At 42.0% G+C, this 25,836-nt stretch overlaps 1 protein-coding gene across 2 annotated transcripts in view; it reads left to right on the top strand.

Annotated features, from left to right (window-relative positions):
* Window positions 1–25,836, top strand: part of EMILIN2 (elastin microfibril interfacer 2) — a 124,331-nt gene that overhangs the window by 35,850 nt on the left and 62,645 nt on the right. For both annotated transcript variants that reach the window (XM_075062952.1, XM_032772506.2), the window contains exons 4-7: window positions 882–2,801; window positions 16,070–16,381; window positions 17,454–17,492; window positions 24,189–24,320. In XM_075062952.1, coding sequence (XP_074919053.1) covers window positions 882–2,801; window positions 16,070–16,381; window positions 17,454–17,492; window positions 24,189–24,320 — 2,403 coding nt within the window. The remainder of the gene's footprint in view (window positions 1–881; window positions 2,802–16,069; window positions 16,382–17,453; window positions 17,493–24,188; window positions 24,321–25,836) is intronic.

Below are 25,836 nucleotides of genomic sequence, written 5' to 3'. Positions count from 1 at the left end.
GATAATAAGACAGAAAATATCTATTGCCTCTGTATAATCCAGTATGCCACATTTTGAAGTACTGCATGCAGATGTGGTCGCCCCATCTGCAAAAAAGATATAACGGAATTGGAAACGGTCAGAAAGGCACATAAAATGATTAGGGTAATAGATGGCTTCCTATGGAGAGAGATTAATAGACTGGACTTTGAGCTTGGAAGTGGGACTAGGGAGGGATTGATAGAGGTCTATAAAATCATTGAAGTAGATATAGAGAAAGTAAATAAGCGGAAGTGTATTACTCTCTTAATACAAGAACAGGGTTCTATCTATTATATTGAATAGGGTATCAGGTTTAAATAAACACAAAGAAAGTATTTTTTTCAAGCACACACTGTCAACCTCTGGAACTCCTTGCAGAGGGTGTTGTGAAGGCGGTACTATAATCGGGTCAAAAAGGAGCTACGTAGATGCATGAAGAGATAGGTCCTTTAATGGCTTTAGCCAGGATGGGCAGGAATGGTGTTGTAGCCTCAGTTTGCCAGAAGCTGGGATTGGGTGACAGGGCATGGATCACTTGATGATAACCTGTCTGTTCATTCCCTTTGGGGAACCTGCCATTGGCCACTGTCAGAGGACAGGATACTGGGCTTGATGGATCTTTGGTCTGACCCAGTATGGCCATTCTTATGTTCTAATGAACTGATAATGACTGAATTATAAACCACTGACAACAAGGACTGAGAATAGAGAAGATGACACCAAGCTATATAATGTTTATAAAGCATTAATATGTTTTAACTTGACCTAAAGAAATTAAAATTGACCTCCAGCTGTTCTAAACTGTTGTTGTTTGGACATACTTGCATCCAAATTTTGTTTCCATTATGTCTTTAAAACAGACTCAGAACCAACGGAAATGCCACCGGAATCACCCGAGAAGAAAATTCAATTCCTTGAGGATGAATTGTTTCGACTTACGCAGACGGTTCTTGATCTTCAATCCTCCTTAGCAGGTGTGAATGAAAACCTGAAACTAACTGTCCAACAAGATGCCAGTAAGATGTTGGTCTCATGGCTGAACAACCTTCAGGATCACTCAGGGCCTGATAGTGTCGTGGGTGGTGAAACAGACAGTATTCATCTGCCTGGAATACTTGGCAAGAAAGAGCCTTTTACTGATTTTGGGATGGAAGACATAAAGTCTGAACTAGCTGAGGTTAAAAATACTTTGAAGACAAAAAATGACAAGCTGGAAGAACTGAATGGGAAAGTGAAAATCTATGAAGGGCCATTAAAACAACTGCTGGAAGCAGCACGAGGACCTGCAATAACAATACCAAGTGATGATTTATATCAGGAATATCTAGATTCTAAAATTGAGGCCCTGAGACAGGAAATGCTGGAAGGATTGGAGAAGAAAATGGCAGATCTGAAAAACTCATGTGAATACAAACTAATGAATATCCAGCAACAATGTGATGACCATGAAACCAGCTGTTCAGAAATAATACAACTTGTAGAAGAAAAGGAAAATGGCCTGAGGAAAGAAATAAATGAGCTACGAACTCAGATCCAGGCTCCTTCAAATCAGTCAGGTTGCTGCACGACTAGCCACAGTGATGACTTTAGTCAACAGATAAAGAATTTGGATGAGAAAGTTGACAGAGTTGTGGAAGTACACAGAATCTTAAATGCCAGAATAGATAATGAAATCATTCGCATTTCCACTCCAAATCTAGAAGACATCTTTGGCCCAAGATTGGAGGAGCTAGATGCTAGAATCAATATTACAGAGAGGAATGCTGAAGAACATTGTTTTTACATTGAGGAAACTCTCCGAGGTGCTATAGCTGCTGAAGGAGATGAAGTCAGAGACTTACTTGATCAAAAACTACAGGCACTGGAAGACAGGCTGGGTGGCACTATTTTAGAAATTGCCAATGCCACAGCCTCAGATGGAATATCAATTAGTTCAGGATCAGTCTTGCACAGTGACTCAGGATCTGGAAATGAGCAGCTTACAACTGAGATGAATCTCATGAGGAACAAACTACAAGCCATTGAACACCTTTGCGGGCAGAAATGCCAGTCTGCACCCCAAGATATGGAAGACCTTCAGAAAAGCATAGAAAATTGTAGCAACAAATATGAATACTTGCTTTTGAAAGTAGAAGACAACTCTGCTCTTTTGAAGTCTTTAAATGGTTCCCTTAATGAGAAATTTAACTTTACTAAGAGCAACCAACAGAACGTCCAGAAGGATTTGCGTAGACTCCGGTATGGTCTAAACATCATGGATAAAGATGTGAAAAATCTTCAAGTTGGCTTGAGCAGCTGTAAGGAGCAACTTCTGGGTGTCAATTCTACATGTGAAAAGACCCAGCAAGGTGTATTCAGAAAAATAGATGAAATACAAAGAACAGTTATGAATCAAACTTCTCACCCAAATGATAATTGCTGTAATGAGGTGAAGGAGAGGATGGAACAACTAAAAGAACAAATCTTTAATGACCTCAGGAAATGTAAAGAGAACACCAGTGGTATTCAGGAGGGAGTCTCAGATGTGGATAGCAGACTGTCCCATGTTGAAAAAATCTGCAGCAAAATGGACTCCATCTCAGGTAGCCTGCAGCGAATAAAAGAAGGTCTGAACAAGCATGTCACTAGCCTATGGAACTGCATCAATCAGATGAATGGAACCATGACATCTCATTCCAAAGACATTTCTGGCCTCAAAAATTCTGTCCAACAGTTCCACAAGCAGGTCACCAAAATCACCACTGACCTTCAGGAGCTGATGAAAATTCAGTCTGGGGCACGTAAGTTAACCTTCCTTTTTATTATCTCCACTAGCTTTCTCACCAGAAAAGTTTAGAGAGTGGAACTAAGCTAAACAAGTCCCCTAATTCAGTTCAGCTTAACAAGGGGGAGCAAAAAATATTGTTTAAACATTTGTTTTGTTTTACAAAGATAGTAATTTGGTTCTGTTTTCCAAAATTACATATAAAGCTCTTTGCACACGTTTTCAAAAAATACAATTAATATGTTAGGAATGTTACTGCTCTTACTTTTAAATTAAAAACAAAGCAGCAGGGTATTTTTTTTCCCCCCGAGTAGTGAATTTCAAATAAGTTTTTTAGGTAGTGAACATCAGTGAAAATTGTTTCAGTTTGTTTTATTGTATTTACCTCCATCCTTTTTTTTAGTGGAGTGAAAGATAAATTAGGAAAAATCAAAGCCAGATGAATTTTGACTTGAAATAATTATGACACAGATCTCTAATTTGGCTACTCCTACATATCACTCCAAGGTTTCTTATTAAACAAATTAGATTCTCAGGTCATGTAACTCAGCCATGGTCCATTGACTTTTATGGAGCTATGCCATTTTACACCAACTGAAGATCTGAACTAGAACTCTGGTGGTGTATAGTTTTACAAAGAAGCTGAGTTTACTGAAGGACATTGAGTTCCTGTCTTTGTTACCATTATTAAAAACTGAGAAAGTTGACTGTATTGTGAAATTTGCACTCTTCAATTTGTTGAGAAACACATAGCTTTATTTTATTTTTATGCTTTATACATATGATATATTCGACATAAAATGGATTGATTATGCTATAAATTTAAATCAAGGAAAACACAATTTCATTATTCACTGATATTAGGATTTAAATGTAATTGAACTTTTCTATATGTTAGCTTTACAATCTTTTACTCTGAAGTTATTTTCATGTAAGTATAGGATAATTAAGTAAAGAAGAGAGGCTTGGGAATGCTAGATAAGGCACATTGGCATAGAAATAAACATTGTCATTTTAAAAAAGAAACAAGTTGAATTGTTTAAACAGCAACAAATGTGTATTTTGATAAGAGAAATAAAAATCTTTCTTCTTCTAGTGCCCAGTATTGGTACTCCACTCTAGGTGTGCATGCACCTCAGATCAAAGATTTTACATAGCAGTGTCTGTTAGGCCCACATGTGTGCCCCCTGCAGTTTTGTGCCTAGCACAGTGGCTATATAGAGCTCTGCGGGTGAACTGCCCTCAACTCCTTCTCAACCGCCTTGGCCTGACACAGAAACTTAGCAGCATCTGAGTTGAGCTTACCTCAGCTGTGTTTTTTCCTCATATCTTACTAGTTATTGATAGTTCTTAGTGTTTCCTATGTGTGCTAGTCGTAGTAATTTTATAAAATAAAAAAAAATATTAAAATTTACTTATTTGTTTAGGGTATAGACTGTTGTCTTTCCGCCTATTTTTTTGCTCCCCTCAGAGGAGCTTAAATGCTGGAAGAAGATGCCCGGGTCTCCCAGTTTTAAACACTGCCTTTCATGCCAAGAGGCTATCCCAGTCAGTGATGGGCACTCCTGGTGTGTCCGTTGCACTGGGGAGTCACGGTCCCCAAAAGTGTAACTTCTGCTTGGCATTAAAATCAAGAGCCAGAAAGAACCAGGATTTAAGCTACATCTTCTTAGGATGGAGAGCTCAGACTGACTGGCTTCTGACCCTGGCCAGGGGACCCTCCCAGACAACGGTCTTGGAACAAGTCAATCACTTTGACCTTCTTGGCACAGCACTCCTCTAGAGCATTGAAAAAGAAATCTGTGTAATCCTCTCAAAAAGAATCTAGAAAGCGGTCTTCAAGTCCTCTAGGTAAAGACTGTACCTTAAAGAAGCAGTCTCTGGTGCAGACAACTGCTTTGGCATGTACCAGTCTCCAACTTGGTACTGACAAGGCTGTAAGTTCCTCAGGTACCGTGAACACCAGTAAACCCAAGGTTCCTGCTCCAGAGGATTGGTGGTAGCTGGTGATCGGAGTGGAGGGAGAAGACAACCAGCATAGTCTAATAGGTACCCAGCACTTTGGCACCACAGAAGACCAGACCAACACCTACTGGCTATTCATCAGAGCACATAAGACTTTGGAACCAGCTGCTCCCTCTGCCACAGTTACTTCTGCAAACCTGCCTTACCGGTACCACTCATTGCTCCAGTTCCACAAGAGTTTTGATTCCTGCAAGACCTGGCAGTAACAGAAACACCTGAATCCCCTCTCTTTGATACCTCTCTTCAATACCATTGCTGGTATTGAACACTTCTCAGTCTCCAGACATTCACCTGGTGCCATCGGACTGTCCATCTATTTCTCTGAGTGCTCCACCTTTACCAAGTGTTGATGAGGAGGAAGATGATGGGCACGTTTCATCAATCTCCCACATTGCCATTCAGGGCTCTCCCTTCCATTGTCAAGGAAACTTCTTTCCTGAGACCTTCAATGAATCAGCATATCCCAGTGAGAGACATACCCCATGCAGTTGGCATGGACACACTTGGGTGCTGTCTCAACCGCTGCCCTATGCACCACCTCATTGGTCATACTGGAACCCTTGGATGGCTTATTGCCAGCAATTCTCCAGGCACCCTAGTGTTTGCCGTCAAGAGAGCAGACAATCCCCACCTGCCTCTTACTCTAGGGTGCCTGATCCACAGGAGGAGATCTTTGAGGAGCAGGAAGTGAGACTGGACAAGGAAATCACCCTAACAGCTAACATCTCTTCCTCCTGCCCAGATGAAGCCACCATGCTTCCTCCACCATGCCTGGTTGACGATTTTAAACAGTTCCAGGACCTTATTAAAAGGAAAGAGAAAGAGAACTCCTCGCAAATTCCACTTGAGGAGGATTAGGAGTCACAGCATAAGCTGCTAGACATTCTGCACACATCATCATCTGCCCAGACCATGCTACTGATTAATGAGGTCCTGCTAGACCATGCAAAAATAATTTGGCATACTCTGGCTACAATACCGCATACATGTAACAGGACGGATAAAAAAAATTAAGTTCCCTGTAAGGACTTGGAATGTTTATTTTTGTATCCGTCAACCAACTCCTTCATGGTTGATGCTGTGAATGAATGTGGAAGACAGCACCATGCTAAATCAACACCTTATGTTAGAGACTTAAAGCAGCTTGACTTATTTGGCTATGAGCCCTATTAATCCACGTCTACAATTTAGGTACACCAACTACCAAGGTCTCATGGTGAAATAGAGCCATGCTAACTATTCATAGTTGAAAGTCTTTATTGAGCAACTTCCAACAGAGCAGAGGAAACAATTTTAGGCAATCATTGCTGAGGGTCAGCAGCTGACAAGAACATCTCTGCAGGTCTCTCTGGATGCCACTGATACAGCCACTTATTCTATCTCCATGGCAGTACACACAAGGCGGCCCTCCTGGCTTCAGCTCTCAGGGTTTCTGACGGAAGGCCAAAATACAGTTGAGGACCTTCCTTTTGAGAGATTGAAGCAGTTTGCAGAAAAAAATGGCAAGTCACTGCATACCTTAAAAGATGAGCATCTTCTGTGACAGGAAATTGACATCCTCCTAAACTAGGATACTATAGAACAGCTCCTATGCTACACAGAGGGAAAAGATTTTATTCCAGGTATTTCCTGATTCCAGAAATCAGGGGCAAGTAAATGAAGAAAACGATAGACAATCTGTCGTGAATGTTTTATATCACTGTCAAGGGAAAGTGAGATCACCTTCCCTCTGTACTGAACCAATGAGACTCTGGAATTGGTGCATACGAAACCAGATCATTATCACAGCAGCTTACCTTCCGCGTGTACAAAACATCAGATGCCCAAAATATCAAATAACATCAAATGCCCTCAGCAGGCCCCTCTTGCAAGATCACAAATGGGAGATAGATCGCATTACATTCCACCAGATATTTCAGTGTTGGGGCAACATGCAGATAGATCAGTTTGCCATACCCAAGAGCAAGAAGTGCTCCCACTTCTGCTTGAGAGGGTCATCATTCCCTGGGGGATGCCCTTCACCTTTGTTTGGAGTTCAGGCCTGCTGTATGCATTTCCCACAACTCCCTTGATATCCAAGGTGCTGTTCAAGATAAGGAGAGACAAGGCCAGTGTTACTCTAGTAGTTCTGATGTGGCCAAGACAAAGATGGTTCCCTTACTTCATCCGGCTCTCTGTCAACCAGTTACCCTCCCGACCTTTCCCCCTCTTCTCTCACAGGGAGCTTTGTTAGAGTGTCTCTAAACTTCATTAGAGTCCACTTGGCAGCTATTATGGCCTTCCATCATATGGTAGTGGTAGAAGGTTTTTCTGTCTTTGCTCATCATACAACGAGGAGGTTTCTGAAGGAGCTGGCTTACATCTTCTCACAAATCAGATGCCCTGCACTAGCTTGGGACCTCAGCTTGGTGCTCAGATGCCTTAAAAGGCCCTCCTTTGAACCTGTGGCTACCTGCTCCCTTTTACTAGGGTGACCGTCTTTGCCTATGCTGAATATGGGACACCTGGTAAAATTGCTTATATTCAAATGAGTTCAAAGGCAATCAGCCAGAACTATGCAATAGGCCTCCCCAACATGCTATTAAAAACACCAGGGTCCAGCAGCGGAAGGAGGGCATCAGGTATCTGGCTGGGCCAGTGGAGCTCAAGCCAGCTCCACTCCCTAAATCAGACCACCCAGCCTGTCTTGGTTGTGGTAGGGGGAGGCGTAAACAAAAATTATAACTCAAAGGTATGAGGTGAGGCCAGGGGTGGCTCTGTGTTTTGCCACCCCAAGCACGGCTGTGCTGGCTGGGGGTAGCTAGGGGCTGTGCTGGATGGCGGTAGCTCAGGGTGCTGGAAGGGGTAGCTAGGGGCTGTGCTGGCTGGGGATAGCTCAGGGTGCTGGGAAAGGGTCACCAGAGTCTGTGCACCAGGAGGGCTCCCATGCGGTCCCTGTTCCCTGAGGGCTCTACCAGCCATGGAACCGGGTCCTTGACCCCTGAAGCTCTTATTGGCTCCATGAGAACAGGGAGCTTGGAGCTGAGGAGCAGCTTCAACCCACTGCAATAGCAGCAGCAGCAGGAGAGGAGGGAACACCATGGCTGCCTGGCTCCATGGCACCAGCCAGAGGAGCAGCTCCTCTGCACTGCCCAGCTCCATGCAGGAGATCAGAGTTTCAGCCCCACGGGGGTGGTGGCACTGGGGCTCAGGCTCTGGGTTTTAGCATCAGCACCCAGTGGCCCCCCTGAAAAGGTTTGCAGACCCCCATTGAGAACTCCTGCTTTAGGTTTCACATGGGGAGGGCTGCCACCCCGCCCCCACACAAAGGGCTGCTTCTCCTCCTACCTGAGGTCATCTCTTCTTGCCTCTCCATCCGGCCTGAGGCCACCATGTGCTCTCACTGACTGGCCACCGCCTGCCCGCACACACCCATCAGCCGCAAACAAGATTGGGCTGTGCTGACTGACCAGCAGGGGGAGCGGAAAATATGGGACAACTTGCCTGTGTTTTGTTTTAAAGTGGGACTCCTGCAAGAGGGCTTAAATATGGGAATGTCCTATTAAAAACAGGACGGATGGTCACCCTACCTTTTACACTCATCTATGAAAACAGCCTGTTCTAGTAGCTGTTACTTCTGCTTGAAGAGTTGGAGAGAGAGGGACTCTGATGGCATATCCCCTTCCCCTTAGTCTTTTTTAAGGATAAGGTCACTTTGCGACCACATCTCAAGTTCTTATCAAAGGTATCCTTGGACTTCCACATGAACCAACCTGCGATTTTATGCCCTATGCCACACCGGCTTAAAAGAAATGAGGCATTACATACACTCAGTCTCAGGAGAGCATTAGCTTTTTACCAAGGCAGGAGTAGGCCCTTTAAAAAATCTCCCAGATTGTTACTCTCCATTGCAGACAGAACTAAAGGATCTCCAGTTTCCAAGCACAGACTCTAATGATGGATATCTGGCTGCAATACCTATTGCAATCGGTCTCCCGAACTTCAACCTCCTCCTGGAGTATGAACTCATTCCACAAGATCCTTCTCTGCTTTAATAGCCTTTCTTAAGAATGTTCCCATCATGGAAATACGTAGAGCCATGACTGGAACCTCCATTCGTACGTTTTCTGAACACTATGCATGCCTCAGGTTCTGATGCCATGTTTGGCTCTACTGTACAATCCTCAATCTGAGATTCGACTCTGAAGTCCCACCCCTCCGTAGACAATACTATTCAGTAGTCCCCTAAAGTGAAGCAGTCATAGGGACACTATTTGAAGAAGAAGAGATAGTTACTCACCCTTGTGCAGTAACTGTTGTTCTACGAGATGTGTGTCCCTGTGGGTTCTCCACTACCCGCCCTCCTCTCCTCTGTTTTAGAGTTCTTTACAATGTTGCTCCAGGACAGAGAAGGAACTGAGAGTGGTTTGCCTGTGCGGCTATATATAGCCATGGTGCAGGGTACTAGGTTGCAGTGGGCACATATGCAGGCCGAACAGACATGATTACCTAAAATCTCTGATATGAGCCATGCACACCTAGAGTGGGGAGCATCCATAGGGGGATACATCTCAAAGAACCAGTTACTGTGCAAGGTGAGTAACCATCTCTTCTGGGAACTTCTGACGTGAAATCCCAGCCCCAAATTTCCACTTATTTAAACAAAGAAAGCAAGGAAGACTCGTAACTCCAAGAAATTTCCTGGGGTGAAATTCTGGCTTCATTGTCATCAGTGGATGTTTTACCATTGACTTCAGCAGGGTCAGGATTTCACTCCTAGTTCCTAACTCAGTGCCAGATTAGACCCAGCCCCCATAGAAATACAAGATAATGGTGAATTTCTAAGGAGAAGGATATATATAAAATCCAAAAATCGACTACATCTGTCCTGAAATAAACCCCCTTCCGTTCTTCAGTCTAAATCTTATTAGAAGCCACCTGAGAGAGGAATGCACACACTGACATCATCTGGTCAAAGCAGCCTTATCTTCTGGTGACTCAATAAACTGCCATTAGTTCAGTTATTAACCAAGTCTTTCTCTTTTCCGCCAGTGTGATTTAACATCAATAATATGTGTTGCCAGAATAGTGGGGTCAAGATTATTGTTTATTGTATTCAACACCTTTGCCCCAAACCTTTTATAATTGATGCATACAGAAAACCCACCATCTCTCACCACTATTAATACCTCTATTGCTTTTTTCTTGTCAGTGAACAATTTGTGTTTCCCAAAGCATTTAACTAGAGTATGCATCTCTATTAATACTCCTGAGAGGGCCATGAGCCTGCCTACTGATTAATTATTGTTGGAATTTAATGAAAGAATAAAGATCAAAAATATTGGTACTGGACAGGAGAGTAGGCTTAGCCCTTCGTTGTAGTTCACTTTCACTGAGTTTCATGGAAGTCTTATTGCAGTATAGGTAGATAGACCGTGCTGGTGGATTTTACATTGGATGTGAACTGGAATCTTCAAAGTCAGTGATTTCTGAGTTGTCCGAGGATCTACAACATATAATGCTTGTATTTTGGGCCAAATCCTTGTGCCCAACTAAAGAAACTGGGCTGAGCATGAAACAGACAGGAGAGGAGAAAGAGGCATCTTCCTTCCCAGCCAGTGAAACAGCCAAAGAACCATTCTATAGTGGCTACTTCAGTCCCATGACTAGATCCTCTGATCCAGCTCACCCTGCTCCTCCCTCACTTCACTTCTGCTGCACACAGATGCACACCCTTAGCACAATCCACCTAATCCTGACTATAGCCCCATCCTATGCATTTAGAAACTGCACCTGCTATGCAGAAGGGATCAAGATTTTTTCCTTGCTGCGGACACACACACTGTTGTCCACACAATGTAAAGCAGACCTCTCAACAGCTGCATGGATTATGTTTGTTTAAATCTACTGCAGTATTTTAAAGCATGAAATAAGCTTAAAACACCCACATTTCCATAGTATAATTCAGTTTCATAGCACTTTATATGGTCTCCATAAACTGTACCTATGGCGACCCTTGAGAAGAGACCCAACTATCAGAGACTAAACATACAAGCATTTAAAACTAGCTTCTAATGTCAAATATCTGTGGCCTCAAAGAGGTTCAAAAAGCAAATACTTATGTCCCAGAGTGAGTCAGAATAAAATAATGCTATCCAGCACAGCAGTCTGAGTAAGTCTTGATGTTTGCAGCTCCAAAAAGTTTTTGGCAACAGAGGGACTCTGTTGGAAGTGGTTAGGGAACCTCGCTCCACTAGGCAGTTACGCTTTGTACTTATTCCCTTTGGGGATTAATACCGTTCTTGGAACAGGATGTGTCTTTATCTATGTGCATCATTCCACTAAGATTTAACTTTTTGATGAATCTGATTGCAATATCTTCTATGATACCTTTACTACTTTGAACTGGTGATTTTCAGTTCTGGTTTATAGATCAGTATTAAATTCATACCTACATTTAGGTACTATTTGCCAACATATTGTATCATTTAAATGATGTCATTTTGGTTTGAGAGACTAGAATAGTAACACATATTTCTCTTTCTACAGTTGTTTGAATGTGGTAACACAAGGATACCCTGTAAGAATTCTAAAACAAAACCTTGTCAAATTACATGCACTAGTTAGACAACTAAACTGAGCAAAGGCAAATTAGTCTGAAGCCAGGAATACGGCTGCTTTGGCTTGACATTTTATATTGAGACATTTTGCAGCCAAGAACATTGAAATGACTCAGTCCAAACTAATGTTGCAGGGTAATAAGTTATTGTGTGTACTGCATATAAACCATGGGTCAAATCTTTTTTAAGTCATTTAGAACTTCAAATGAAGTTTGCCTGTTAGGACTGAGCAAGACTGCCGGCTTTGGCTCATTATGAATAAGTAGACTAGATAATCCCATAAAATGTGTAAATAGGTCCTCTGTGTTACTTCAGCATTTAGAAAAGCATATTACTGAAATGATACTGCACTGAAACTGGCACTAAAATCATCTCTTCTTTAGATGTAGCCTGTTAATACATTTTTGCCATTCGTTCCTGCAGCCAGAAAAAGTGTGGTCTGCAGCCAAAAATGCTTCAGGATTTTAGTTTGCTTTGATTACAACTATTTCAATCAACTTGTCTTTCTTTTTGTAATTATCTGTGAAGAGGGGTTTCAAACATATGAATTCTAAGAGCAGTCTGCTAAAGTTATTCTCGATGAAACCTTGTGTATACCTAAATTACTACACCTAGGGATGTGTGGTAAAAACTTTTCTGTAACACCAGTAATAGGAATTTTGGCGCAAACCCCAGTATATCCCCTGCCAGATACACCAGGCAGCCTTTTGTAACTTGACGGTTGTAGAATCCATCGTCAGCAACAGGAGTTTGGAAGTCATAGCTTTTCTTGATTCTTGTCTGTGGAGTCACTGACTCCTTAGTTATCTAGTTTATTTCATCCCATCATTGTTCTTGTCTGCTCAATGTATTATACAGGGAAATGGGCATTGCTAGAAAGAGCCAAACCACAAAAAAGTGCAATCCAAGTTTCACATACCTGTGTCCCCCCCCCCATATATTTTTTCTCAGTGAAGTAGCAGTGGAGTTTAAAAGTGAGGGGGGGAAGGAATTGGCATTTTAAGCCTAGGATGGGGGTGCGGGGGGGGTTTCTCCTCAGCTTAGGGTACGTCTACACTGCACGATTATTTCGAATTAGCTTAAACCGATATTACAAAACAGATCTAATAAAATCGGTTTAGCGCGTCCACAGTGGGATCACGAAATCGATTGTTTGCGTCCATGGTCCAAAGCTACCATCGATTTCAGGAGCGGTGCACTGTGGGTAGCTGTTCCTCAGCTATCCCATAGTTCCCACTTCCGTGTTGAGAGCACAGTGCCTGATGGGGCAGAAAACACTGCCCCGGGTGGTGCTGGGTACAGCCTCACCCCTCCCTTTGTGAAGGCAGCAGACAACCCTTTGGCGCCTTTTTCGCGGAGTGCATTGAGCAAACGCCATAGCACAGCAATCTTTCCCTTTTTTTTTCACGTGGTGGGGGGGGGAAATAAACTGAGGAGCTGTTCCCTGAACCACGCCAGACACTGTGTTTGAACCTACAGACATTGGGAGCTCAGCCAATAATGCAAATAATTTTCAGAGACTGCTGTGGACTGTGGGATAGCTGGAGTCCTCAGTACCCCCTCCCTCCCTTCATGAGCGTCCATTTGAGTCTCTGGCTTCCCGTTACGCTTGTCACGCAGCGCTGTGTATCCTGCAGTTTTTTATTCAAACGCTTTGGCATTTCGTGTTCTGTAACGGAGCTGGATACAACAGATTTGTCTCCCCATACAGCGATCAGACCTAGTATCTCCCGTACGGTCCATGCTGGAGCTCTTTTTGGATTTGAGACTGCATCGCCAGCCGTGCTGATCAGAGCTCCACGCTGGACAAGCAGGAAATGTAATTCAAAAGTTCGCGGGGCTTTTCCTGTTTACCTGCCCGCTGCATCCGAGTTCAGATTGCTGTCCAGAGCGGTCAGTGCTGCACTCTGGGATGCCGCCCGGAGGCCAATAACGTCGATTTCCGTCCACATGAACCCTAATCCGAGTTATCACTATCGAATTTAGCGCTACTCCTCTCGTTTGGGAGGAGTTCCGAAATCGATTTAAGGAGCCGTTTAACTCGATATTAATGACGACGTCGTGTGAACGGATACAGCGTTAAATCGGTATATCGGCCATTAAACCGATTTAAAGTCGCAGTGTAGACCTGGCCTTAGTTTAGACAGGCATCTGAGGTCAGCAAGCTGAGAATGAACAGGAGGGTGATAGTAAAGAGAGCCGTGCGAACACTGTTGGTGAAGAGGGTGCCCCTGAGGAGACTCTAATTTGAAGTATAATAATGGTCTAAACTTTGCTGCTTGCCTTTCCAATTGCTTTGTAGACAATGGGGAATACTTTTATGTGCTATTCAACACAATACAAGTGGTTTGGCCAAATTCATCCCTAATTTTGCACCATAACTTCAGTGGAGTTACACCAGGGAATTTTGTCTTCACTCTTTGGATTGGTAACACATGTTCAGTCCAAAAATATGCTGGCTTCTTTATCATCTTTGTCTAGTGATTTTAAAGCACAGTGCTATGATATGATGCAATTCAGTACAAGAGGCCAAAAAGGCATATGAAAACTGCCAGAACTATAAAAGCGATGCCTCTCAACTAACACGCACCTTGGATGGTTGGCAGATGAGTTTTTTTCCAAAATGGAGTTGGTATATCTGGATATTTTCAAATATATGGATATGCACACTAAACACAAAGAGCCACACCAAACATTGTTACAAAGGTATTAAGGCTTTTGGTTTAAGTTGTAAGAGCTTGGGGGAGGGGAAACTAGTCAGACATGCAAATTCATTCTGCATGCCCCTGTCCAAGGCTGGAGGCCTAAAGCGAGCTTAACTAAACTGATAAGAGAAGGTAGAGAAGTGAAAAATATATGCAGGCAAGAAATAAGAATACCGAGCCAGTTTGTGTTGTCAATGATATCGGTGCAAATCTGAAGTAACTCTACTGATCTCATGTAGATTATCTGATTATTCATGTAGCTGAAGTAGCTCAGTTTAGGCCAACTTGCCCCCCTAGTGTACACAAAGCCTAAGTCAGTACTACAAACATATTATTAAACTAAAATTATTACTACCCTAAACCTATTCATTATGTTCACCAGAGTTTGAATTTGTGGTAGATACTACTTTTTTTCCCCCCTTCAATGTAAAAGGCCTTGTGAGTGATTCAAACAGCTGGAGTCTATCCGTTTGCGATCTCCAATGTATTTAGACAAAATTTTACATTTCACCCACACAGTATCCATTGTAATTGCCACTGTAGCCAGCCAACATAATGATATACTTTTGCCCTGCAGTGTTCACATGTTCCTATACAAAAAAACAGCCAGGTACATATAATACCAGCCTGCCAACATCTGCACTGGGTTGAATTTCACCCTCATTGCATAATATTAGGTGTCGTCATATGTACTGTACAACTTAGGAGCAATAGGTAAAATTTCCAAAATGTCTATAGAGGAATGTCTATATTGCAGTTAACCACCCAGGGCTGGCCTGTGCCAGCTGATTCAGACTCATGGGGCTCAAGCTAAGGGGCTGTTTAATACAGGTCTAGCTGTTTGGGCTCAGGCTGCTGTCTGACCTCTGGAACTCTCCTACCTTGCAGGGCCCTAGAGCCCTGGCTCCAGGCAAAGCCCAAACGTATACACTGCATTTAAACAGCTCCTTAGCCTGAGCTCCAGTGATCTGGCATGGACCAGATGCGGATTTTTAATTGTAGTATAGACATACCCCATACCCTGGGAGACCAAAGAGCATGAAACTGAAAGACTTTCAGTGAGTTTTAGGCTCATAAATAATTTAGGACCTTTTGAAAATGTTACCCAATGAGCAGTGTTAAGGGACAATTAATTATTATTAATAACTTTGAATGTCCTTGCTTTTCAGATGTTAGTGATTTTTGTATAACCATGTTAGAGAAGGAAATAGAAGCTCAACATACACTGCCATGTTGCGTTGTTCATGGCCCTGATTCTGATCTCACCGACACCAGTGTGAATCAGCCCTAATTTTACTGAAGTCAGTGAATTTAGACAAGTGTGAAACTTGTATAAATTATAGTAGGTCTCTTTGGTGGTTAATTTAAATAGAGATGGAACTGCTTTAAATGAACAAGACAGGTTTTTGATGGAGAGCAAGGATTAGGAGTAAGGTCCTTTGGTCAAAGAAACTTTTTAGTACCCTTCTTATCTTTTAAATCTGTATAAATATTGACACCCCTCCCCATGCAAATAATATACATTCACTTTCAAGAAGACATTACATTTGTAAGATTTGGTTAGGACAACATTTTTTACAAATATGTTGTAAACACTATCAAAAGAGATTTGAAATAGAACAGCTACACAACTATTATCACATCAACGCTATATGGCCCTGATATCATACAGTACACTGGCTATCCTACTGGAAAAGTCCTTTAACAAAGACCCTTCCAAACAATAAAAATTTTTTTAGTAAACTGTGACTCTGGATCTGCCTTCAGTGTCATAAAGTTTTTAAAACAGAAGAACATTGATTTTTTTTATTATTATTCCATCTTCAGAAAGGAAACAAACAAAAACTTGCAGTTTAATTAAACGGTGTTTGTTTTTCAGAAATATAAATGTAATGAGTTTTATGAATTTTCTCAGATGGATAATATTTGACTTTCCTCTTTCTACAAATACTTAGCTGAAAATCAGCCAAGAGTACCACTGGGGATACCACAGCAAAGAACACCGCTGCAGCCACCACAGCCAAGAATAGTAATACAACCACCACGACAAGGAGCCCCTCTTCAGCCATCACAACCGAGAACTCCCCTACAACCATCTTTGCCGGGTTCAGCCACTTTACCACTTTTGCCTGGATCAACTGGGGTCATTATGGAGTCTGGACAGGCTGGTCCTCCTGGCACAGTTGTAATGTCAGGAAGTGGACGGCCTAAAGGCATAGATGGTCAGTATACCTTGCCCGTAGCTGAAGGATATGCAGGAGCACCAGGTGAGAAAACTGAAATGTTATCTAACTGATCGCTTTATAATATTAGACCCCAAAGCCAGTGTTACTGGACTTACATTATGTTGAAGTACAGAACAACATGTAGCTCTGCTAAGATTATAGACTAGCAGGGTCTTTCATCAATAAGTAAGACAAGCTGAGCTGTCAGATTCCAGCAGTGAGTTCGTTACTCTCCACACAAAGCGACATTAAAGCATATTGGGGCTGGCTACGGGATAGAAGGTGGCAGAACTGGAGTGTGATGCACGTTGCCAGTCCCCTGCAGGATATGAAATGATGCTTAACTGGCATATGTTAGGGCTGTTATATTAGAACAGCCTTTGGCTAATTTAATTTGCATGATGTCTATTTTTGCTGCAGCTGGCCGCAGGACCAGAGGAGACATAAAGAAGGCCTCAAGCCAACTTCGCCTCCCTGGCCAAAGCTGCATCAAGCATAATCTCAGTACAATTGCTGTGTAGTCCTCAGTTGTGAAACTATGTACCACTAGCTTAAAATAACATGTTTTGCCATAGTACACACAACAGAGCCAATGCACTGTAATGGGGAATGTGGTCCCCTTTGCTATGGCTGCTACTGTTTTTTAACAGTCTTAGACCTGGTCTACACTGGGGGGTGGGATCGATCCAAATACGCAACTTCAGCTACGAGAATAGCGTGGCTGAAGTCAACGTATCTTAGATCGAATTAAAATTACATTGTGTCCTTGTGGGGCTGGATCGATGGCCACGACTCCCCTGTCAACTTTGCTTCTGCCTCTCACACTGCTGGAGTTCAGCAGTCAATGGGAGAGTGCTTGGGGATTGATTTATCGCATCTACACTACACACGATAAATCGATCCCAGATAGATTGATCGCTACCCACCGATTCAGCGGGTAGTGTAGACATCACCTTAATGGTATGCGTTTCTGCCATCTGATACTATGCACTTGTTGAAATGAGTTACTATTTCATAAAAAGAAAAGAAAATATTAGTAAACTCTTGTTATATTTAGACTATGTTGTACTCTTATTCACTGTGTAACATAACTTCAACTTCTTTTGTTTTGTAGGGTATCCAAAATCTTCTCCGCCTTCTACAGACTCACAAGGTAATCCAATTGTTACCTAGGAATTCTTTGAACAACTATTCACTTATTTCATAAATAGAAAATGGTAGTAGGGTGAAATTGAAGAGCAAGAATGTGAACGCTTTTAGGGCACAAGCACAATTCTGATCTCTTTATACTGGAAAGGGACAACCACCAGGGATGATAGCTTTCTCCCCTTTTTATTCACACTAGCACTCCTGTCCTGGCTGAGAGGATGTTCAGGGCACATGGAGTATGAAAAAATAATGGAGAAAGTGGCACTTAATATATATTTTAATTTTTTTCTTTCCGTGCCTGGAAGGTCACTACTGAGAGAACTAACTGAAAGTTATGGGTCATTTTTAGGATTTAGCCTTAAGTTTACAGGGACTCTAACACTGTCCTGCCAACCCCAAGTGTTCAAAAATAATGAGTCAAGCCCCAAAAAACCATAACACCCGTTTCATGGAGATGCTAAAAATCAGATTTAAAAAAATAATAATTTGGGGGTTCTTTTTATTTGCCTTCTGGTTTTTGAACCTTTAAGGGTTAATCCTTTCATACTTTTTTCTGCAACCATCAGGGCTAAAAACTTATATTTTTCTTTTCAAATGAAAACTGAGATTCTTACATAATCATATGATTCTAGAAGCTGGAGTTTTAAGAAAAATACCAAATATCACAAATCTGAGTTTGAAACACTATTACTGACTTAATTATCCTATTTTAAACAAGCACATTGCTTACCTATTTTACCAAGAATACTTTAGATTATTAAAAAATCCAATTTACTTTTTATTGTTTATGCACTTTGTTCACTTTTATTTATTTCTCTCCTCTTGGGCAATGAAAGTCAATGAAACCAATTTCACTTCTGTTTAGACTCATTTTAACTTACAGGTTCTTGGTGCTGAATGTCAGTGTTTAGTTAAATGAACTAGTTTAGTTTATTTGAACTGCTGTACTTTCTGTTCACCACTATCCACCAATACATTTGGATTACAAAAAGTGTAAACCTTTCAATAAATGAACAGAATGTATTAGTTTAATTAGCCCCAAAATTAGTTTGCTAGGTGATATGACTACCCTCTAACCTTTAAAAAATCTTTTAGTTTAGTCCTTTTTATATCTAAGCAATGAATATTGTTATCCTGGATCAAAGTGGATCCTCTTACACTCTCTTCACAGAGAATGATTTAATCAAATTCTTGTTCGAAAAAATGTCAGCAACAGATAAAAATGAAACATTAGACTTTTATGGCCTCTGAAGACACTTCCTTAGGACTTAGTTCGCTGGGGCTAAGAAAATTGCAGACACAAGGCATGACGAATTGGTCTGGAAATTGAAATGAAGACAATTGTAAGAGTTCATGCTACAATCTTGAGGCTAAAACTAACTGATTAGAAACTTAATGTAGCCTTAGAGGAGGCTTTGTATTTGGGAAGTGTAGGGGTGGGAATAAGAAGCAATAGGTTAAGGTTCTGGAAAGGGATAAGAAGTAAAGGAAAAAAGTATTGGTGTCAACAGAAGCCATGATAAACTTCTAGACTTATATATTAAGATCATACTCTCATGGTGTTTATTTCCTTGGTACCGATATTTGCATTTTATAGACAAATGTTTTCACTGGCTTATGGTTAAATCGTATGAAACATTACGGTATAATATGCTTTAAATGTTAAAGATGTTGAGATGCATAAATAACGTTTTATTGTGGTAGCCATAATTTGCACTCAGGAAATATATTAGTGGAAATAGACACCGCCTCCATTTTTAATTTCTCATCCAAAGACCCACATCCAGTCGATTTTATGTGCAGAGTTAATATCTCAACGGAACATAGGGCTGAGCTGGCCCGTCTTGTATTTGAATGTGTGCTTCCCAAAATAATAATTTTTTCAAGCCTGAGACTTAGATTACTAGACCATCCCACCCAGCACTCTTTTAACTTCTGCTCCTGTATAGTTTCTATAGTGTTGAAAGTGTTATAAGTAAGTGCCGAGTTGATGGCTCTGCTCCAGTCAGCTGGACTGGTCTTATCCTCTTCTTGGGTAATAATTTCCATATTTTCTGTATCATAGAATTTAATCTAACCTCTTCAGTTTCAAGACTATCCATTGATGTACAACTAATGGCTAAAGTTCAAGTTCACCTGTAGTTCAAGAAAAATAAAAAAAAATCCAAGAAAATAGTGCTTTCCACTTGCATACCACTTCTTATCCAAAGCTTTTCAAGCATTTTACAGATGTTAGTGAATTAAATCTACAGTTCACTTATGAGGTAAGGAAGTAAATGTTAGCTGTATTTTACAGGCAGGGGAACTGAAACAAAGAAATACTAAATGATAGGATTAAAGTGGATCCTCCTAAGCTTTCTCTATACAGAACAAATTTAGTTAAATCATTGTTGACAGAAACAGCAGCAGCAGATAAAAATGACACACTAGAATTTTATGGAGTCTGGAGCCATTTTCTTAGAATCTTTGCTCATTGGGGGCTGAGAAAATTTCAGACACAGGCCATGACAAATAGGATTGCAAAATGATGAGAGAGAGCTTGTAAGAGCCCTGAGTCACACAGCAAGTCAAGGACTGAGCCAAGAACAGGACTTGGATCTTCTTACTCACAGTCCTGTGGCTTAATTATTTCCTCTCATACTTCTATTAACGCAGTTTGTGAAGATTGCATGCTCATACTAGGGTTTCACTGAAAGCTGACGGTTCCTTTAAAAGAAAACTGTATCCAAAGTGCAGTATTGGATACATCTGAGCCAGTGGACACCATTGATCGTGGACACCTTTTATCCTTTGAAGTATATAAATAAAACATTCAGATATTTCTGTATGTAACATTTGTTTGATTCTGAATTGTTCAGACTTGTCTAATACCTAGCTATCATGAATTTCTCCACGTTGTCTTGAATGGCAGGTTTTAGGATACTTTGGTATAAGTCTATGACATTATTAATAATAATTATTAAATATTTATATTGCCATAGTGTCCGGAAGTCCCAGTTTGGATCAAGGCTCTATTGTGCTCAGTGCTGTACAAACACATAATAAGACAAGGTCTGTTCTCTGAAGAGAGACTATATTGAACATAAAAACTATCCTGCCATTCTTTCTCATTACAGATTGGAAAGTAAAATCTAATGTTTTATTTTTCTGCAGTATGGAGTTCAGGTTCTTTGGTGAAATTATCTGGATATATCTCATTTAATCCATTCCCTGTCACTGCAGGGGCCTTGGGTACTGGTGCACCTTAGTCTTTCCTGTTCTCTGCCTGTGGCACATAATAGTCTAGTCCCCTGTGGGCTGCAATACTTTGGTTTAATGTTGGTGGTTGGGTTTAGTGTGCGAGTACTGATAGTGCGGTAGCGTGTGATATACAGAAGGGCAGACTAGATGAACTAGTGGTCCTTTCTTCCATTAAATTCTATGACAGGGTCTGGTTTTTGTCCAACCCTTTAGAACCTTTTCTTTTCACCACTGATAGTGACAATACTCTGGTTTGCATTCATTTGTATTAAATTTGTGAACCTATCTGAGGTAAATAATTTCCCTGTATTTTCCTTTCACCATTAGCTGTTTACTGCCAGAGTTTACTTGTTAGGCTCGAAGGAAGAGCTCAAATCACAAAAGCTTATTGCAAAGATGTTGTTTTAAGAATTGCTGACATCCAGATATGTGATATTTGAAGAGGAATTGGGTAGGGGACATGGGTATTTAAGGAGCCTAATAAGTAGATGACAGTGAGCATTCTGTCCCCTTGAACTCAAAGTGAGATTTGGAAGAACATAAAGAATGGGGGGAGGGGGCAATGTTACTAACAGACCCAGGGGAGAAACATAATTAAACTAAGCAGAGTGTTTGGGGGGGGGGGGCAGACTTCACTGGCAAGTGTTACTTACAAATAAACCCCACCACACCCACCACCTCAGGGCCAGACCTTTAGTTGATGTAAATCAATGTACCTTCATTCATTCAGAAGAGCTATACTGCTTTATACCACCTGATGTCCCTCAAACTATTTATGACTTGTCTGCATGGCACCAGCAAAGTGCAGTAGAGCGGTGTGATTTGTAAAGCACACTATCATGCTGTACTCTAACTGCCCTGGGTAGACCCTACTGGTGCAGTCCAAAAGATACCTAGTTCACATTAATATAACACCCCTCTGGCACTCTTTGCCATGCCATGTAGACAAGCCCCTAGACTTACTTAGGGACAATTTCAGAGGTGACTCTAAGAGAGTCTATGATACGTAACTTCATCCTTCCAGGACCCACCCTCTGAAAGAGAGTAAGTTACACTTCCATAGACTCAGGCAGACTCTCACACACTAACTGACATGTCACTTACAAACGTATGCTTCCTTTTCTATACTGTTCTATACATGTTCTTATACTATCCTCATCACTGTAGTATCTGAGTGCCTTCCAATGCATTAAGCAGTTTGATAAACATCTGTCACATGTGATTCATGCTTTCTCTGGGCAGCGGGTATAATAGGTTGGGGAGGTTAAGCTGGTTGCAGCGCACAACAGGTTGCGGGTTTTGGCAGTTTGCACATGGGAAGTTTTTGCTTGCTTATTTATTTATTTATTTATTAAAAACTCAGGTTCTTCAAGAAGAGACAAGAGCTCTTCCCCCAGGGTGGCATGGGGTCTCAGGAGAGGAGGTGGAGCTGGGGCAGATTGGGCTGATCACATGGAGGGCAGGGCTCTGGCCAAGCCAGGGCTCCTCCAGCTGCGGAGGAGTGGAAAGGCGGGGGGGGAGGGGGGTGCAGGCAGCTAGGCTCCCCGAAGGAGGGCTCCATCCGCCACCATGATTCTTTCTTTTATCTTTTCTGTGGGGGAAGGGAGAGGGAATCGTGTGATATTTTGGTTATGGGGTTTTATTTCATCTCTGAACACAGCCCACGGAGTCTTGAGAAGTCATAAGTTATTGCAGGAGTAGGCAACCTATGGCATGTGTGCCGCCTTTGGCATGCGAGCTGCCCGGGTCCTGGCCACTGGTCCGGGGCTCTGCATTTTAACTCAATTTTAAATGAAGCTTCTTAAACATTTTAAAAACCTTATTTACCTTACATACAACAATAGTTTAGGTATATTATAGACTTATAGAAAGAGACGGTCTAAAAATGTTAAAATGTATTACCGGCACGCAAAAGCTTAAATTAGAGTGAATAAATGAAGACTCGGCACAGCATTTCTGAAAGGTTGCTGACCCCTGAGTTATTGTAATTTATATGCTAAAAAGCCAGAAGAGATGAGTGCAGCAAGGGCTGCAGGTAGAAGACAGGTGTAAGTAGATGTAAGCCAAAGTAGGTCACCCCAATATTTTAACTCCATTTTCTTACGACTCCTCAGCATACAAATTACATCAACTTAGATTCCCTTATACACACTTATTTCCAAATAAGTAGGTGTTGTTAGCCCTACTGGAGTCCAATTGAATTGACAGGAGCATAAGGAGCGTTAATTGCACATCAGTCTGAAACTGACTGAAGGACTTCCTTGTATATGAGAAACCTGGCTAACAAACTGTACTGTCTGCAGCAATAAAGTACATACGTGTTACCTACACTTTTATTTATGCTTTTCTTTCTATTTTTGTAGTTCCACAATGCAACATGCTTTTATTTGAGATCTTGAGTTTTCAAACCTGAAACTCAGACAGAGAATATAACTTTAATCTTGTGGAGAAGAACAGAATTGGTAGGTAATGACATACGGTGGAGCGGTCATGTTCCACATCTCCAAATGCTGCTGTGAGGGACTTGAGTGACTTGAAAGGTATTAGGTCTGGGTGTGATTCGCTGCAGTGCCTTCTTTCCCACTCTCTCTTTCCACCTTCTTCCACTCCCTACCTACTAAAAAACTCAGTTGTCATCTTTTCCTATTTCTCTTTTGTACCGTGTAGTTAAAACTTTGAGTAGATGCTGTACTAGGGAAATGTGAAAATCTGAAGCAATTTCAGCTGTAAGATCTTTGTAAAGATAGGAATGTTAATCCAAAGAGCATTAGTGCAGAGTGTCTAAGAGAAACAAGACCAGAGGTAGTCTTTGAGTACTGTTGCGCTTGTCCAGTAGTGAATGATCTTCTGAGGGGAAGCTCAAACTATGCAAAGGAGCAGGGCATTATCACTGATTGGAGAAGTGAATAAGGATATCAGCTAGGAAGATGAACCAGGCAAAGCTGAGGGAATTGAGCAGAAGGATGGAGATGAGAAAACTCCAGTTCAGGAAGAGTATGGTGCACAGTTGGCAGTGAATATCCAGGCAGGAGCAGCCAGTAGCAGCATGGTTCCTGAAGAAGGGAGCTCAGAAAGCAGCATGAAAGACCTGGGCTGACATCTTGGCCCTAATGAAGTCTATGGCAACACTCTCATGGCATTGTATGCCATTCCTCCTGCATACCCTTCTCTCCTTCTCAAGAGGAGCATGTGTTAAAGAAAACCCTGGTTGGTGAACTCAGTTGCCAAGCTCCTCTGCTGCTCTCGGGTAGGTTGTACTATGGGAGGAAACATTATGGCTCAGTCATTTTGTGGTGAGACAATTGGAAAATGACCCAGTGGCACTCATGCGAGCCTCTCCAGATTAACAGAAAGCAATTTATGTGCAAGACCACAAACAAACTATACTATAAGCACCAAGAGAAAAAGGCAACGTCTTTATTCTGATTGTCTCTGGATTCTGTTCTCTTCCCCATTCTAGGACCTACTGCTGCCACCTCTCTGGTGTCTTTTTCGGCTGGTCTAACTCAGAAGCCTTTCCCCAGTGATGCAGGCGTGGTCCATTTTAACAAAGTGCTTGTGAATGATGGAGACTATTATAATCCTAACACAGGTAACAGCCAAAAAGGGACATGCAGGGGAGCTGGGAAGCCGGCTGGGCAATATCATGGGATAGAGACATTATTACATTATCTTGAATGTTGCCAAGGTGCTTGTGCTGGAGAAACAAAATACATAGTGCTATGGTATAAATCAGACACACCTTGGTTAAAACTACCTGTCACACACTGAGGATGACCCAGCCTTTAAGTGTCAGTATCTATGCATTTACAAAAAGACTTTGTTACAGGGAATTCAGGTTGCTTAGCAGAGCCTTGTATCCTTCCAGAACATGGAAGTTGGCAGCAGAAAATTTAAACATTAAAACCAAAACACAAATACTAGAAAACCAGGAAATGCTGCATTATGGTCATGACCCCACAGCCCCCACCCTTGCCATCTCTGCAATCTCCATGATTCCTCACAGCAGTTAAGGGTATGGGAGGCATGACTTTAATTCTACATTTCCTGGTTTTGTCTCTCTTAGAGATGTGTTTCTGGGTACCATATTCTATGTTCTGGAAGGGTACAAGGCCCTGTTTATCAACCTTATTTCTCCTTTAACAATGTTTATGGTTAGTAAATTTCCCATGTTGTTTGAGAAATTGATGGTTGTGAGGGGGACATGGCTGAAGGACCCTTTGGGGACATATGATGGAGTTCCCTGGGCACAGGTAGCTGCTCCTCAGCCACTAGTTCCTGGCTTTAGATGTAGATGTAGGTATTGTTGGAGGGTTATAGGAACGTGGAAACGGAGGGGCTGTGCGAAGTGCAGGTAGGGCTCTGTACAGTCTTTGTGACCAGAAGAGGCTGATGGCGAATCCCAAAGCCTTTACTCCAGATGGAGGAGAAGTGAGTGGAGGAATTTAGAGTTCCCCTTTGCCCCAGGAGTGGCTTGCCTGCCTTCCTCTCTTAATATTTGCAACTGCCACTGCATACCTCAGGAGGCATGCAGATGAGTGTGAGCTGTGCCCTTCCTCTCAATGGTCATTTCTTCTCTCCTTTCCCATCACCTAGTCTGAGTGCTGTGAGCCTCTGGCATAGTAGGGAACCTGCCAATTCCCACAGGCCTTGTCTTTACAGATGCAAAAGATGTATTTTTAAGCTCAGGGTAACTATGAGCACTATTCTGAGGTAAAAACTCAGTGACGATGAGGCACTTTAGTTTTGCTAAGAAGCAATTAAACTTGCCAAGTCAGCACTATGCCTTTACCTAGTCCTGAGCTAAGTCCTCATGTGTGTAGCATGCTCCTAGTTTCCCCGTTCTCATCTCTCTTGGTATATGTGACCTGCACTGCACGTGCCCATTCTCCACTCCTCAGCCCCCACCAATGCTGAATGTTACAATGCCAAAGTCCCTTTGTGGATCTAATCCTCGGTTCCTTCCTTTTTGCAGCCAGCTACGGGGTGGGGAGCTGTCCTCCATGCCCAGACTCTTCTTTTTCTAACCTAGATTTCCACATTTTTCTGCTACATGTGGCCTGGATGTGAGCCACCCTACTTAGGCTGAGCACCCCCTCCCTTCCCCC

This window comes from Chelonoidis abingdonii, chromosome 2 (assembly GCF_003597395.2).
Source record: "Chelonoidis abingdonii isolate Lonesome George chromosome 2, CheloAbing_2.0, whole genome shotgun sequence".
Taxonomy (NCBI): Eukaryota; Metazoa; Chordata; order Testudines; family Testudinidae; genus Chelonoidis; species Chelonoidis abingdonii.
The sequence above is the reverse complement of the archived record's forward strand: the minus strand, read 5'-3'. Positions and strand labels throughout refer to the sequence as shown.